Source organism: Molothrus aeneus, chromosome 7 (assembly GCF_037042795.1).
Source record: "Molothrus aeneus isolate 106 chromosome 7, BPBGC_Maene_1.0, whole genome shotgun sequence".
Taxonomy (NCBI): Eukaryota; Metazoa; Chordata; class Aves; order Passeriformes; family Icteridae; genus Molothrus; species Molothrus aeneus.
The window spans coordinates 14,383,021-14,398,174 of NC_089652.1; the positions used below are offsets into that span (position 1 = coordinate 14,383,021).

Sequence of the window (15,154 nt, forward strand, 5' to 3'; positions counted from 1 at the left end):
GCCCGTGGGAAGGCTCCCCTTTCCCATCTGCTCCTTGCTCGGCCTTGCAGAGCGCTGGCCAGCTCAGCTCACACGGAACAGCTGCTGGCTGGTAAGTGCTGCTGTGGCCCCGCTCTGGGGGCTGTGGGAACCTGCCTGGGAAATGCTCTCAGCCTCAGCCTGCGGCCCTCAGCAGCAGAGGTTTGAGAATGACAGTAGTGAGTGCAGGCAAGGGGCAGTCCCACAGAGGGTGAGGAGCTGCTGAAGGCAGCAGTTGCAAGGTTTGTACCTTTGCTGTGGGCAGAGCTGTGCTCAGAGAGCCTCCGGGACAGGCTCCTGCACGCACAAGCCACAATCCCTGGCCCTGCTGCTTTGAAGTGTGGAGCCAAAGACAAGAAATGTGACACGCTCACAGAACACATGGAGGTGTGCTTTGTTCTTTTTATTTAGGGCTCATAACAAGAGGGTTTAGTACACAGCAACAATTAATTCCAAGTACAATTAAAAAAATTTAAAAATTGGGTTTTGCACTCACTGGAAGGTGGTTCAAATGGCACACACACTAAACGTTACTGGCGGCATACAGCTCCCCAGAGTCCTGTGGGCTTGGTCATTTACAGTGGGCTCTGCATCCATCCACTGCAGCAGCAGTGCCAAAAGCAAAAGCAGAGCGTGCTGCTCCAACTGCAAACCAAAGGGGGGGTATCTGCTTTCAGAAAAAAGTGCATGGACAAAATCCATGTTAGACACTGACATCTCCAGAGAATTCATAGAAACTACTTGTCCATGCAAGTTGCAAAAGACACTTTTTCAAATGTGAAAAGAAGCACTTGTTCTTTACAAAAAATCTCGGACATGTCAGCACTTACAGAGGCGCTGTAATGGAAATAAATTTGTACATAGCTCTTCCTATTAGTCAATAGTTGTAGGATTCTTCAGAGGGGTAAAGAGAAACTGGAATAAACGTACTGCACCCATTTCAGCAGGGTCCCCATGTCTGTGTTCAGCAGGGTCCTGGGTGTAGGCTTACCCCTGGACAGCAGGCCCCTGCTGCCATCCCTGTCTTGAAATATGTCTTGTAATAAGCACAGGTGCTAATAAAGTTAGTACATTTAGAGTACCAAAAAAACCCCCAAACCTCTTCCTCCATTAGCTGAAGATTACACAAAACACATGTGTGGGGTTTTTTCCAAATGAAAGTAGCAGAACACCATGATCTGTGAATTACTCTTTTTAACAGCAGTTTTCAGACTGTGGCTGCATCAAGCTTTCAGCATGTCCCCGTGGATATGAGGTGGGGGTCTTACTATGCTTAAAGTTCTAACATCAGAAGTAGGTAAATAGGACTGTTACTGCACATTGACTTCAGCAACTCTGGGGGGGAAAATCCCCAACACAAACCACACGTTGTTCCCTTCTTGTACTGTTCTGACCTCTGTGTAATAACCATTTTATCCACAAAATGCAGCCGTGCCAAATACTGGGAGATGCCAGAAACTGGGGAGGGTGAATACACCTGTAAGCACGGTAAATTCTTGTAACTGGCACCCCAGAAGCCGTAGCCCAGGATCCTGCTGGTACTCAGTTTCCACCACCACCTTCCCTAGAGGTTAGTGTTGTAAGTACTTGCCTTAGTGAATGCAACAGTGTTGTACCTTTTCTACTGCCACGGTTGCCAACACAGGTCCTGAAGTCTCTGCATGGGGTTTGTAATACTGCCTGAAATGCTGCAGTGCCTTCACCAGTGACTCTCCATACTCTGAATGTAACTACTGCTCTTAGTAAAGCCACAGCACCACAGTCTAACAGCATCCTCTAAGCAGCTTCCAAGAAGGACCTGCAGAGAATACAGATGTCACCTGTTATACAAAATGTCCTATTGCACCTCTGGGAGGAGAAGCTCTGCAAATGCTCCCAGTTTACTAAACCACATGAAGTTCCATCCTTTCCAGAAAAGAAAACATGGAAATTTTGCTCTATGCCTGAAACTCACAGACATAACTAATAAAAAAGTAGGCTCGTTTCCAGCAGAGAGGTGCATCCACAGCATCTGTTAGGAAGTAGTGGAAGTTGCTAGGGAGAGGACAGTATTAAGTCACCATCAAGCACCGGTGGGAGGCACCACAGAAGCGCAACAGGATCAGTGCAGAGTCCTTTTCCACCTCTAGTCAACAATGTGCACATCCACAGCAGGCAGGCAGTCCACACACCCTCTGCTGGAAAAGGCTCCTCAGTCCTGCTGCTTCCTTGCTTTCTTTTCATGATCAACTGAAACACCCCAGGTAAAAGTGGCACTTTTCAGAAGCTGCATTACTGCCACTGTCAACTTTGGCTGTCACCAAGAACCCTCAGCAGCAAGAAAAGAAAATGCCCAGCAGCTGTGAAAGGAGAACAAACTGCTCTAGCAAGAACTAGCTGGGTCTAAGCCTTTCTGGCATCCACGGGTAAGCCACCCAGCCACACACCACAGGACCTGTGGTTCACACCAGCAGACATCTCCAGACACTCTTATGACATCCAACTCAACTATCTGCAAGGATAAGCTGAATTCCAGGAACATGGTCAGCCTCCTGGTAACACACACCAAGCTGTCATCTACCTCAGGGCCAAGCCACACCTCTTGCCCTCCAGTGAGAGCTGTGGCTCTTCAGTGCCTCTGTGTGTCTGTGTCTAACCAGTCAGACCATCAAGTGATCCAGCATTGCTGCAGCTCTCTAGTGCCTGCTCCAGCCACTGCACGTGGACATGCCCTCAGGACACTCAGGCATGGAATTTGATGGTCACCCCTCCTGCCCCTCTCAGCCCTCTGCTGTAACAGCTGAGGGGAAGGGGAAAAAGAGGGGAGAGAACTGGTCAGACACATGCAACCTCAGCTCTCTCTCTTTGGCTGGAATGAAGGCACCAAAATGAACCTGCTTCAGCACTAGATGTGGACAGACTCAGTCAGACTTCCTCTCATCAGGCACATGACAGAGAGGCAGCTGTAGTTAATAGCTTTGTCCCTGGTGCCAAGAGGAAGGAAGAAACCTTTGATACACAGTAAACCAAGGCAAAACACACCACTAGAGGATGCTGAACAATTTCTGTGCACAATGAAAACAGCTGGCTGGGCTAAGGCAGTTCTCACAAAGGGAGAAACATCTACATTTTGGCCATTCAGCACTCTTTGGGCTATGCTGGAGTGTCTCCTTCTCCCACCTCTCATGCGTACACACTCCCGCTTCAACAGCCTGTGATGCAAAACACCATGAGCTGTGGCAGCAAAACTCAGCAGTGAAGAGATGTTGTGCACCTTATTTAAAATACTGAGGTGTTTCTCCCCCAGCCCCCCATTTGCCACCCCCTTTTAAAGTAAACCTGTAAATTAAAAAGGGGTGGGGAAGAGAAGGTTTTGGACAAGGAGAAGTACAAGGGACAAAACTGGAAACACAACCCTCACTGACTTTACTAGCATGCAATCTATGTAACATTAATATACAAAGCCTGTTTACCTTGGCCTGGTCTATGACCATTACATCACATCATCCCCAAACAAGCAAAAGAATTAAAATCTGTACAAAATAAAAATATGCATAAAACTCAACAAATTTCTTTACATTAGTACTGTATAATAAAGCATAAAACCAGCAGGAGGTGACCCAGAAATTCCATCCACAGCAGTTCTTGCAGGATAAACAATTCCATGTTCTATCAGCAGGGACCAAAATAACCCCTGGCCCATCAGACCAAAGCCAGTTCTTCAGGAGCTGTCACACAGCTCCTGAAAGTGGAATCACTAAGGGTTTTGTAGCCTCATCTTCTGTGCTCTGCAAGCGTTCATCTCACACTGCTCTGCTCTCATAACACAGAGAGCTTGCAAGAGGAAAAACCAGCTGACTGAAGAGAAAGCATCACACACAGTGGGAGTACACACTACCCCACCCACCTGCCAGAAGTGTTCAAGCACCGGCTCTTGCTCAAACTGGGTTAAGACATGTTTCACTAAAGTGTGACCTGCCAGCTGCAGCTTGGGTGCACAGGCAGAGGTTCAGCTCTCACTTAAGAAATCATTAAGCTGCCCTAACAATGCATTTGAGCACTGTGGGCTCAGTTTTTGCCACAAACATATCCAAGGCAAGAGAAGCCAGGAAACCTCTGATACTCCTGGAAAACACAGCTGCCCTGTAAGCACCAAAGGCTTGTGAATGCTGCTGTTCAATCATCTTTGCTAGAAGCACCACCTCCCTGTGCCAAAAGCTTAGACCTGCCCAATGACACTAGAAACAGTTATTCCAGTGCCTGCACAACCAGTGGTTCTGGACTTGCTTCCACAGAAATGATGGGCTGAGGGAACTGAACATGGCTGCTTCTCTTGCTGCAAGAAAACTTTTCAGAGAGTAAAAGGCTTGAAGGGTATCTGTTCTGGCACTCATCCCAAACAATGCTGTCAGCTTCCAGAAAGAAGACAACATGTGGATTAGCAAGGGAAAAAGTGACTTTTATCTGCACACAAGTTTCTTCAAAGTTGTCCTTCCTGCAGACTTTAACCAAGCCAGTTTCTTGTGCACTGTCACAGGAGTTCCACAAGCTCACAGCAGGTGATCACATTCCTCCATGGCCTACAAACACACCTATTTGTTTGTTCCTCTTGCCCTCTGAGCAGCTATGGCACCTCCCTGCCCAGGCTGGCACCAAATCTGCACCTCCATGCTGATACTGCACTAACTACCAAGCAAGGGGTTGGGTCAGTTACCTGTACTGGTGCCAGTGCCATCACACATCCAGCCCTGCTCTCCTGTGCACTGCTCTTTTTTAACACCAGCCTCTCCAGCTGCAGTACTGTCTCACCTTGGACAAGCTACTCTTGGTACCAGCTTGGTACCAGAACTTGGCCAGGTGACAGTCTAAAGATGCCCTTGCCCAGGAGGCTCTCAATTTGCAGGCTAACAAGACTTAAAAGGAAATGTAATTAGTTAATGGATGATATTTACCCACAGGTAACATTTAGATGTTCCTAAGGGCAGATGAGTATAACCATCACTTACAGTGATCTGCTGTGTACAATCACTGAGTAGAATTGTTAACTGAGACTAGATTAGAAAGCCAAGTATCATCACAAGGGGCTACAGAGCCTTCACTTGGTACTACTCCACCCCAAGCCACCAGTACAGCTCAAAATACCTATTATAATAAACAATGGAGAGGGCTAGGGGAAGAGCTAGGACTACTACTAGTTACTGCTTGGATTTCCATGGGAAACCAGTACACACAACAGCCCTTTTTGCTTCCACTGAAGAGATTTTGGCAACAGACATGAAGACGACAATTGCCGTTTGTCCTGCCTCTGCACAGGGCTCTCACAGTACATATGCAAATCTAGTTGTCAAGTACAAAATAGCCAATTTACAATACCTGATTGGATTTTTAAGATTATATTGTGCATAAAACTAAAGTTGGGGGCAAGTTTCTCTAGTGCAAGCAGGCATGAGTAGATTTGAACCTAAGATCACACCCCCTAGAGTTAATCCTCAGACCCCAGGAGGACCTGTAAACTTTGTTTCGCCTTCACCATCAACGTCATCTGTGAGTTCTGTTTGAACCGGCAGCAACCGTGGCAAGGAGCTCACTGTGGAGAGGAGCACAGTTACATCAGTGCAGAACACAAAACAAATATGTGGCATTCAGAAGATGAGAAATGGGGGTGGGGATCCTCTGGGCTGCAGCCATCTGAATTGTCTAAACTGAAAGGTGAGTGAATGAAAGCTGGCTCTGTGTGCCCTGGGTCAGCCTACGTGTGCAGAGCAGCTGCAGAAGTGTGTATGCTAAGGAAGCATCCAGCTATCTGGAAGGCAGTTACAGGAACGTCTCTGTGTAGAAATCCCAGTGTTTTCTAGCACTTGACTGTTCTTCCAGCTGCACAGGAGTGTAGTGTAGAAACAGGGGATGTCCACTGGCCAGTAACCTTCACCACAAGCATCCAGGACATCCCCAGTGCCAGGCACTGCTTCCAATGGTATAGTACCATGAGGGCGCACAGAACTCCTGAGACAAATCCCAAGGCCTGTCAGAAGTCGGAATTGGAGTGAAGTATGAGCTAATCAACAAGTTTGTTACATCTGAATGGGTCAGCTTAATTCAAAGTCAGATAGCTCAGGATAGCCTCTGCTGGCAGCTGAAGAGCCATTTGTTCAAACAACTCAAATCACTATTGTCTTATCATGAGGGGGAAAAAGAAAAAAAAAAACAAACCAAACCCAAAAGAGTGGTTGTTACTATTATCCTTCATTCAGTTACACTGGATGGGGCCCCAGAGGCTGGTGGAGATCTGGGAAGCCCTGACAGCTCCTGCAGCAGGAAATGCAGTGTTCTGTCCTCTGGTCTTCACTCTGAGTAATGCATGATCGATTCCACATAGTTCCCTGGGAACAGCCCCGTCACTCCATTCATGACCCCCTCATACCAGCCATCATCATTTTTCTTGATGACGTAAATGATGGCACCTTCCTGAAATGAGAGCTCATCTTCCTTGTCCTTGGTGTAGTCATAGATTGCCACCACTAGGAAAGAACAGAATGTGAGTGTTAGGAGAGCTAGGGGAGGAGGAGGAAAATGCAGTCACTGTCCCTCAGGCAGGCACTGCCTCACGTGTGTGTGTGCCGAACGACCTGCTGAGACAGACAGTTTCTTCCACCCCCTTTTGTACAAGCTCACACTTTGAAGTACATGAGCCAGGACTCCTTTAACTCCTCTATTCTTACTATTTCCAGACCCACCAGAGGAAGTGTCCAACTGTATGATAAACTTTTGGTGTGGAACAATACAACGAGGTGGTTGTGAATCCCCATGGCTATGACCACTCAGAACTATTCCTATGTGTGCTAAACCAGATCTCAGCACAGGAAAGAGCAGGAGAACATGGAAGAGGGAGTGCACCAAGAGCTCTCTTCAGGTCACAGTATGGGTGAGCCAAGGCTGACATCCCAAACCTCCATCTACCTTAGCCACTTCCACATTTAAATCTCTAAAGGTCATGTGCATCTCAATATCCAGCAGCCACTCCCAGGGACACAGCACCAAGGTGGGCAAATCCCTGTTAGAAGCCATGAAGAAGGAAGGTGGAAATGTACACACAGTGTATCAGGACATTTTTCTTACAGCTGCAGAATATTTTAGTGATGGCACAAAAGTTGTTAGGAAAGGCAAAGAAACTGGACAAAGCACTTGGAAATTTTAAATAGAACAGTCCTGAAATGCCAGAAAATAGACATAAAATTGATAACATTTTTCCAATCTCAGTGCTATCATTATGTGTTTCATAGAGAAAGTTAGCTATGCCAGACTCTGAGTACTTTACCCAATAGCATCAATCACTGCTTTGAGAACTTGGCAATGAAACTTGCAGTGCTGCCACTAAGGAAAAAAAAAAAGTATGTTGGATAGAGATCCTAAAATCTTGTGCTGGGGATAGATGGAAAGATACTCTAAAGTAAAGCAAGGATTAAAAATTAACAGCATGTGTTCATAAACCACTGTCCAAGAGTCCTACTAAACTCATCATTCTTTCCAAAAGAAAGGTCATTTCCTTTTTGAGGGAGCAAAGGAATCAACACAAACCAACACTAGGGAAACCAGGATCCAGAAGAGATTATAAAATATACAGATCAATCCCAGTGGAAAATCAGAGTATGCAAATAATTTTTTTTTATCATGTGACTAGAGCATACTTTGAAAACAAATATTGTTAGCTCTACAATTGTGTCAGCAGTTGTTAAGTAATTTCTTCTGTACATATAATTCTAAGCAAACAAAACACCAATGGAGAAACAAGTATAATTTTAGCTTGAAAAACAAGTGTATGAACATGTGATGCATTCAATTTAAGTCCTTCAAAATTCCTTTTTAAGGGTTTTGAAATTTCTTCCTCGAGTCACTGTGCTATTTTTCTTCATTCTCTTGATGACAATAATAATAATCATCATCATCCAAGGACCAGGGTAACTTCCAATTCCTTTCTTTCTGACTTTTGAGTGTACTCTAGTTCCTTTGGATACTGAATGGATTCACTATTTCATGATCACAAGAAGGAAACTCTTCCTTAAATTTGTGAAGAAAATTTGCTTTTTGTTAAGCCTCATAAAATTTACCTGAAGCCTGGTTTTGTTTTTACATCAGCACTGCTTCCTCCAGTATGTTATTTGTGTACTGGCAACAGTCCTCTCTCTAAAAGGCTGTTTAATCCCTCAGTCTGTAGTCCCATCAGTTCAAGCTGTGAGCTTGTCACATGCCCCGAATTAGGAGGAGGCCAGGCCAGCATTGCAAGAAAGGCTCCAGATGAGACAGGAAGCAGCAATAGTGACTCAGGAGGTGGCATCCTGCCCTGTCAGCCTAAGCCAGGGCTTCTTTTAGTTTCTGTCTGAATGTGTTTCAATGCAGTTATAAAAAACAGAATTACTCATTTAGGTTGATATTCTTCCAATGAGTGATCTTTGGTTCTTCAACAATTACAGATTTTGGCTGAACTCTCTTATATCCCACTGACCACAAATGTAGGCTAGGCTGATTATCCAACTGGAATCTGTGAACACACACTTTCTCTAAGTGGTGAAAGTGCAACTTTTCCTTCTGGATACCCATTTCCATTCATCTGATTTGCAGAGCCAGGTCATTTTCTTTTCTTTTGCTGCCACACGTCCAGACACGGAGCTCAATGGACACTGCAGTGCACATCCCTGGACACCGCAGGTTGGCTGTTGCTATTACAGTCACGTGGCAGTGTCCTCAAGCTCAGCATCCCCAGTAACCATATCCTCCTGAACAATTTCTCCATCTGTTCCTAATGGATCTGCTACTCACTTCCATGCTCAGCTGCAGGCTCCATCCTCAGCTCTTAACCTCCCACACTGCTTGACCCTCTGCAGAATGGGGTCATATTGAATCCCATTCCAGTATACAGCAACTCTCTTGTATTTGACACCTCTTTGGTGTCCCAGCTTCTGTTGCAAAGGTCATCTAACCTAACCCTATAACCCTGCTCTCTTATGAACTTAAATAGGAGAAGGGTCATATCAAAAGTACAAGTACAAATCCTAAGAATTGGGAATGCTATTTATTGGGGGTAAATGTATTGGATGAGCTACTTAGTTTCATCTCTTTTGTCCACTTTGAATCATGTGGAGCAGAATACTATTTATAGGAACTTAAGGAGTTGCCACAGAATAAATTATTTTACTGAATAAAGCATTTTAATTCCCAGCAGCATAAGTATACAAATTTTTTGAGTATTAAAGTCCTCTTTTAGTATAAGGTTTCTCATTAATTTTAAAGCTTCAAAGCTTGCTAGAAAAAACTCACAGCCAAGCACTTCTCTCCCAATTCCAGCAAAGCAGTCAAATCTCAAGACATGGGCTAAGTAGAGACATTCATGTAACTACAACAGAATCCATATCTATGTCCATATCTCATTTTTTCTGGTATCCTAAAAGTACTATTTAATAGTTCTTCATATGCTGAAAGCAATTATATTTTCTACTACTTTTAAAAGTGTTTCTAAAAACACACCAACCTTTTTGATGTTTTGGTCATCTAGTTTTAAAAATACAGATCAAAATTCTGTTTTTGCACGTGTCCCTACATCAGTAGAGAAAATGTTTGGCTTCTTATACTTTTGTTCTCCACAGGAAACATTTTCTGACTAAAAGCCTGATTTTCTCCAGCTTATCTTTAAAGACTCTCCTTTACAGTTTTGCTATCCCATGTGAGATGGAACAGATCCATGTCTATATGCACCTACATAAACTATTTTAGTTCCCAAGCTCCCACAGGAAAGCAGAACAGAACAATCATTCAAACATCATTATTTCCTCAAATAGAAAGTTGTTTCTCAAGGCATGTGCACACACCACCTTGCATTACTATGAGAAACACTATAAACACACATCAGGGCCTCTTCATTCTCTTTCGCTACTGACTAAAATGCTGTCATACCAAAGTCTGGTATGAAGGAGTGTGGGCAGACCCCATGTGCAAAAGCAGGAGGGCAGGAACACACACAAAAAGTTGTTAAAAAAACAACCCTACTGTCTCTTCCAGCTCCAAACCTACCCTTTTCTAAGTATGTCCTGGGTGCCCAAGGAGGGTCCTCCTCAGCATAGGGATCACTGTACTCCACCACAGCTGCTTCCTCCTCCTCATAATCCTCGGGAGGTGGGGGTGGAGGTGGAGACTCATCAAACACCGCCTCGTCCACAGGCGGTGGGGGGGGAGGAGTGTCTGAAACTGAGCAGAAGTAACAGCACAACCATGAAAATGTCTCTACAGCCATGGCAGCTGCTTCAAGTAATACCCTCGAGCCCAATTAATGGAAGTGGGACCAACAATTGTAACTTGTGAAAATACGCTAGAGAGAGGAAAATTCAGAGAAGGAATGACCAGGTACCTCCAATAAGATTATTTCTTTTTCCCCACCCTTCATAATTTCAGAACTTGCAGAGGCAGTAGAGAATGCAGAATCCTGGCTATATACATACAAATCTTTCATCAACTCAATCCAAAAGCCACATCCAGTAATAAAACATTGCACAAGGAAGCAGCAAACTTACTGTTTTCTTGAACTCTGGCCACAAATCCCATTAATGGTAACTGTGGAGTTACCTGTAGGATGGAGGGGGGAGGAGGAGCAAGGGATGCTGCCACAGAAATTAAAAAGAGAGAGGCATCCAGTTAGAAACACAACAAAGCAGCAAACAGGAAAGTAGACATCATCACCACTAAGACAGTGCAGCAGGCTGCTAAGAAGCTGAGATAAAAAGACTGACATTTAAAGAAAAATGGCTCAGGTGGTTTAAGCATATTCCTAATCCTTTCTTCAAGGGTATTTCTCTATTTTTAAAATTTCCAACCCAGCTCTTTTTCATAACATTAAAAATTCATGCTGAAGCATTTTTCTGATATGACTATGAGATTCCCTTAAGATGAAGTTTCTTACTACAGAATATAACACTTTATGGGCGGACCTAAAAATGTATCAAGAGGACTCTCTGCCTATAATCCTCCCCATCTCAAATCTAATTGATATTTATAGAGGTGACTAACAGTGACATCCATGAATCCCTAGTAATGAAAATGGATATACCTCTTTTTTTCCAAGATGTAGGCCAAAGCCCTATTGAATGAGGCAGCTATTTCAGACAAAACAGAAAAAGATGCCTTTTGAGAACTGTGCAGATCTGAAAGATGCAACACTTCTGATCTTATTGACAGAACAGAGCACACTGTGCTGCTGCCAAACCACAGAGCCTGTTCCAGATGTGCTGCCTGATTTCCTCTCCACCTGACTTCTCTGCACTGAACTCTGAACAGCCCTTTCACTGGTACCAGAAGGGCTCTCTTTGTACAATAAGAGCTGCTTTGTACAATATATGTGAATTCCCAGTTAAAGAAGATGCTTTTAGCCAGTTGCAAATGCTGTAATGCTGAACTGTGGTTTAAGCCTGGAATGCTAGTTTCAGTTATCTAGTTTAAACATCAGCTAACTAGTTTTATGAAACTTTAGTATCACTTTGAATAATGCAGCAAAATTCTTTAGGCAAGTTGCAAGATGATTTTTCAGACAGCGTACCTTAGGAGAAGCACAAATAATACATTTCTTGTTAGTATGTGGCATACAAAAAACATTTAATCATGTCCAAAGGGATTAGGGGGAAAGGAAGTCTATACTTCATGTACCAGTACATTTATTTAGCTACCAGACAGAACAAAATAAATTTCAGGCAAATTCCAGAGGTAGTAAGAAAACTGATAGGGTATGATGTAGCATTTTTCAGAATTAATTCACATTATCATAGCAAGAGAAAAGAGTTCTCCAGCATTAACAACTTGTGCCTCAAAATTTCTTTTGTTTGCTCATTCCAGTAACATTTTAAGTGCTTTGAATTTCTTCTGTCACTCACATTCACATTTCTTTCAGAACCACACAGCATGAATGAAAAGACTAACAGCAACCATCCTTCTGTTGCAAAAGTGCCTCCATATGAAGTAAGTTCCATTATCTCACCATTTAATTGATATCTCTTGAGAAAAAACAGAAATGTATTTCTGATTACAGTTTCTTTGACTCAAATAACGTGACCTCAGAGTATTTATTCCTTCAAGTGTAACCATGATTGCTGTGAAAAGATTTGGTCTTGCACCTTTTCAAAGGAGAAAAAGGGAACTCAAATTTAAAGTCCTACTGAAAAGCAGTAATATTCATCAATTCAGTCCTTGTCTCTGCTTTTTCAATTATATGCAGTAGAAAATTGTTTCATTTCAAAATGATTCCTCTATTCAACATCATATGGGTTCATACAATCCATAGCTATCATAGAAGAGTAGCTCTAGTTTCCTTGGTCTCTCCAGTGTACTTTGTTCATGAGCTATCCATGGAAAAAAATGAATCACTCTAGACAAGCATGCCAAGCAAATCCAAAAAAATTCCCAGGTTCAGTTTGGGTTGTGTAGTTTAATCCCAATGGTGATGCTAACAGTAGCTGACATCATTGCTTGAGTATCTTAGTCCCTGCACAGTGCAAGGACTGAAGCACAAACGGAGGGCTTATCATAATATTGTCTCTACATGCTATACAATGACTCTAGCTCTGACCTCTAAGAGGCAATACAATAAGTATTTTATTACTATTTTTTTTAATTAAATGCATCAGAAGAACTTTACCTCTGCTGTATAAACCATCATCTTAAATATTCTTTCCCATCTTCCTTTCATACTGATCACTGATAGATTTATTACATAGTTCCTGTAAATTAGTTCAGAAATGCTCAAGAGCACCTTCCACTAGGCTGCTTCAGACTGGTAAGAACTCAGCTGTACAGATGGGGTAGGGTGCAACCAATCTCAATATCTGTCCAGATTCTCCCATCCAGTTTTTAGTCTGTGCTGAGCTCTATAGTGCTTAGATAATGATATCCAAATTGCAATGTTAAAGCATTTGTTCGGTGGCTTGGCTGGCAAGAGTGGCTTTGGGACAGACATATGCTGAGATCATTCAGAGTCTGCATTTCTAATATTTTCTTTTGAGTTGTTAAAAAGGTCTCTCACAAAGCAGAAAAAAATTATTATCATGAAATAGCTTTTAACAGAACAGGGCAATGCAAGTACCTTTCATGCTCCTGTCAAATGAATAATCAAACATGGCTAGGCCACCATTTTAAAAAATGGCAATGGAAATAATAGTACTAGGTTATTGCCAAATAGCCTACAAACAACAAAAAAGCCATAGCTGGCACCCTCCTCTGCCTCTTGTAAGGTCTCTCTTTCCCCTCTTGTTTTCTACCTCTCTTCAGGAATGCTGAGAAAAAATTGTGGCCTCTGTCCTGTCACTACTGACCCTGCTCCTTCCAGACACAACAGTGCCTCTGTTCTTAGGGCTTTCATCAATTATGCATGCTTGAGCATCCTCTCTTTTCAAGGTGAACTCCAAAAAAACCTTGGTTTAGTGTAACTGCAAAGCCAATAAATTCTGTATTCTGCTGGTATATAAAAAAAAGTTTCCTACTACAACTGCTTATTTATATTGTCTCATATACGCCAGTATAACTGAAGTATTTTGTTTGTGATTTGCAGTTCAAATGACTAATCACCATAATCATTACCTTCTTTCTGGAAACACAGACAACTGTGGTTATGCAATTTACTTTAAGTCTATTTGGCATCTTCTATGATTACCTATTAACAATGTAATGGCAACTTGCAGAGAATTATCCCTTTGCTAAAGCAAAAAACACACAGCAGTCGTCAAAAACTCTCTGGATATACTGAAAATCGTCTTTATTGCAAAAATTGCATTATTGTAATCCTGAATGGTTTCTTTTGTTGTTATTACCCTTTCTTTCTTGCCTATTCCCCCCTTCTGCCTTCAATATGCACATAATGTGCTTAGAAAATATGACCTATTTCAGGCAACTGGGCTACAATTTAGCCTTATGACTTCTTCCACTTCCCTGTGCCCAGCAGGACCATTCATTTCCATCTCAAGCTCAGCTCACCCTGCAGGGTAGCTCACAAACAGTAACAGCCAAACCTGAACAAACTCCTAAAACACAGATTGCAGCATTTGACCTAATTCCAAGTTCAATGCTCAATTTAAAAAAAAAACAACCAAACCAACCAAAAACCAACCAACCAACCAAAAAAAAACCAAACCAAACCAAAATAAAACAAACTCACAAAAATGAAACAAAAAAAAAAAGCAACCAAGCAACACACACAGCCCCTTCAAATTCCACCACCACAAAACACCAACATACTGTAGTACTTTCAAGTCAACATTCAATTTTGCTAGTAATAGGGCATTTCCTGACAAGAAACCTTCAGGGTGTCTCCTGCATCTTTCTGTAGCTTTGTCAAAAGAGAAACTCTCCCCTAGTCTAGTATAAAACCCTCCTGGTCCCGTCAGAAGCACAGGAAGAAGGACTCCTTAGGTAAAAGGCTACTATGCTATGCTGACATACAGGACACTCACTCCCTGGTAAGGGCTCCCCTCACTTTGTAGGGCAAATCACCCATAAAATAACATCACCTGTAAGCTTAGCAGATGACACAGCACCCCAACACACTGGTGTCTCCAAGGTATCTAATGCCTACCCTGGTGTAACAAGTACAACTGCTTGAACTGTACATTACCCAGAAGGAAAAGGCACACAAGATAAAGACTGATTAATGAAGAATCAGCATTCTGGTGCAAAATCAAACACCCATCCCACACCAAAGCAGGTCCATGGCACATGGTGTAGTCAAGGACTAAAGCTTGTCTGATAGGGACTGTGACATCAAAGGTAAATTATTTGGCAACAAAGCCAGCATTTCTTAAGATGCTTGCCATAATAAAAGCTGAACACTGTGCACTTGCACTGCAGGTTTGGCACAGCTACCAGCAACTGAAAGCGCAAGATCTGCAATGGAGACAGAACATAAAACTCCAGAGAGCTGAAGGTCACCGTGTTCAGCACTGCTGATATCAGTGGAGCAGCCAAAGGTCCTTACCTGGGTTCTGGTTGTAGAAGGGGCCCCCGTTGATCTGGTTCTGAAGGCTGCTCTGTGACGTGATGGAAGGCGGGCGCCGGTAGGGCAGAGAGCCCCCGATGGTGGGGGGCGTGTGCCGAGCTGCAGGCCTGTTCATGCTGTAGAACTGAACCGGGTGAC

General features: G+C 43.2%; 1 protein-coding gene across 10 annotated transcripts in view; it reads right to left on the minus strand.

Annotated features, from left to right (window-relative positions):
• Positions 1-400: 400 nt before the first annotated feature.
• Positions 401-15,154, minus strand: part of ABI2 (abl interactor 2) — a 65,342-nt gene continuing 50,588 nt past the window's right edge. For all 10 annotated transcript variants that reach the window (XM_066553701.1, XM_066553700.1, XM_066553696.1 and 7 more), the window contains 4 exons: positions 14,996-15,154; positions 10,557-10,643; positions 10,060-10,233; positions 401-6,515 (listed from right to left, as the gene is read on the minus strand). In XM_066553701.1, the coding sequence (XP_066409798.1) occupies positions 6,340-6,515; positions 10,060-10,233; positions 10,557-10,643; positions 14,996-15,154 (596 nt within the window). In that variant the 3' untranslated portion in view covers positions 401-6,339. The remainder of the gene's footprint in view (positions 6,516-10,059; positions 10,234-10,556; positions 10,644-14,995) is intronic.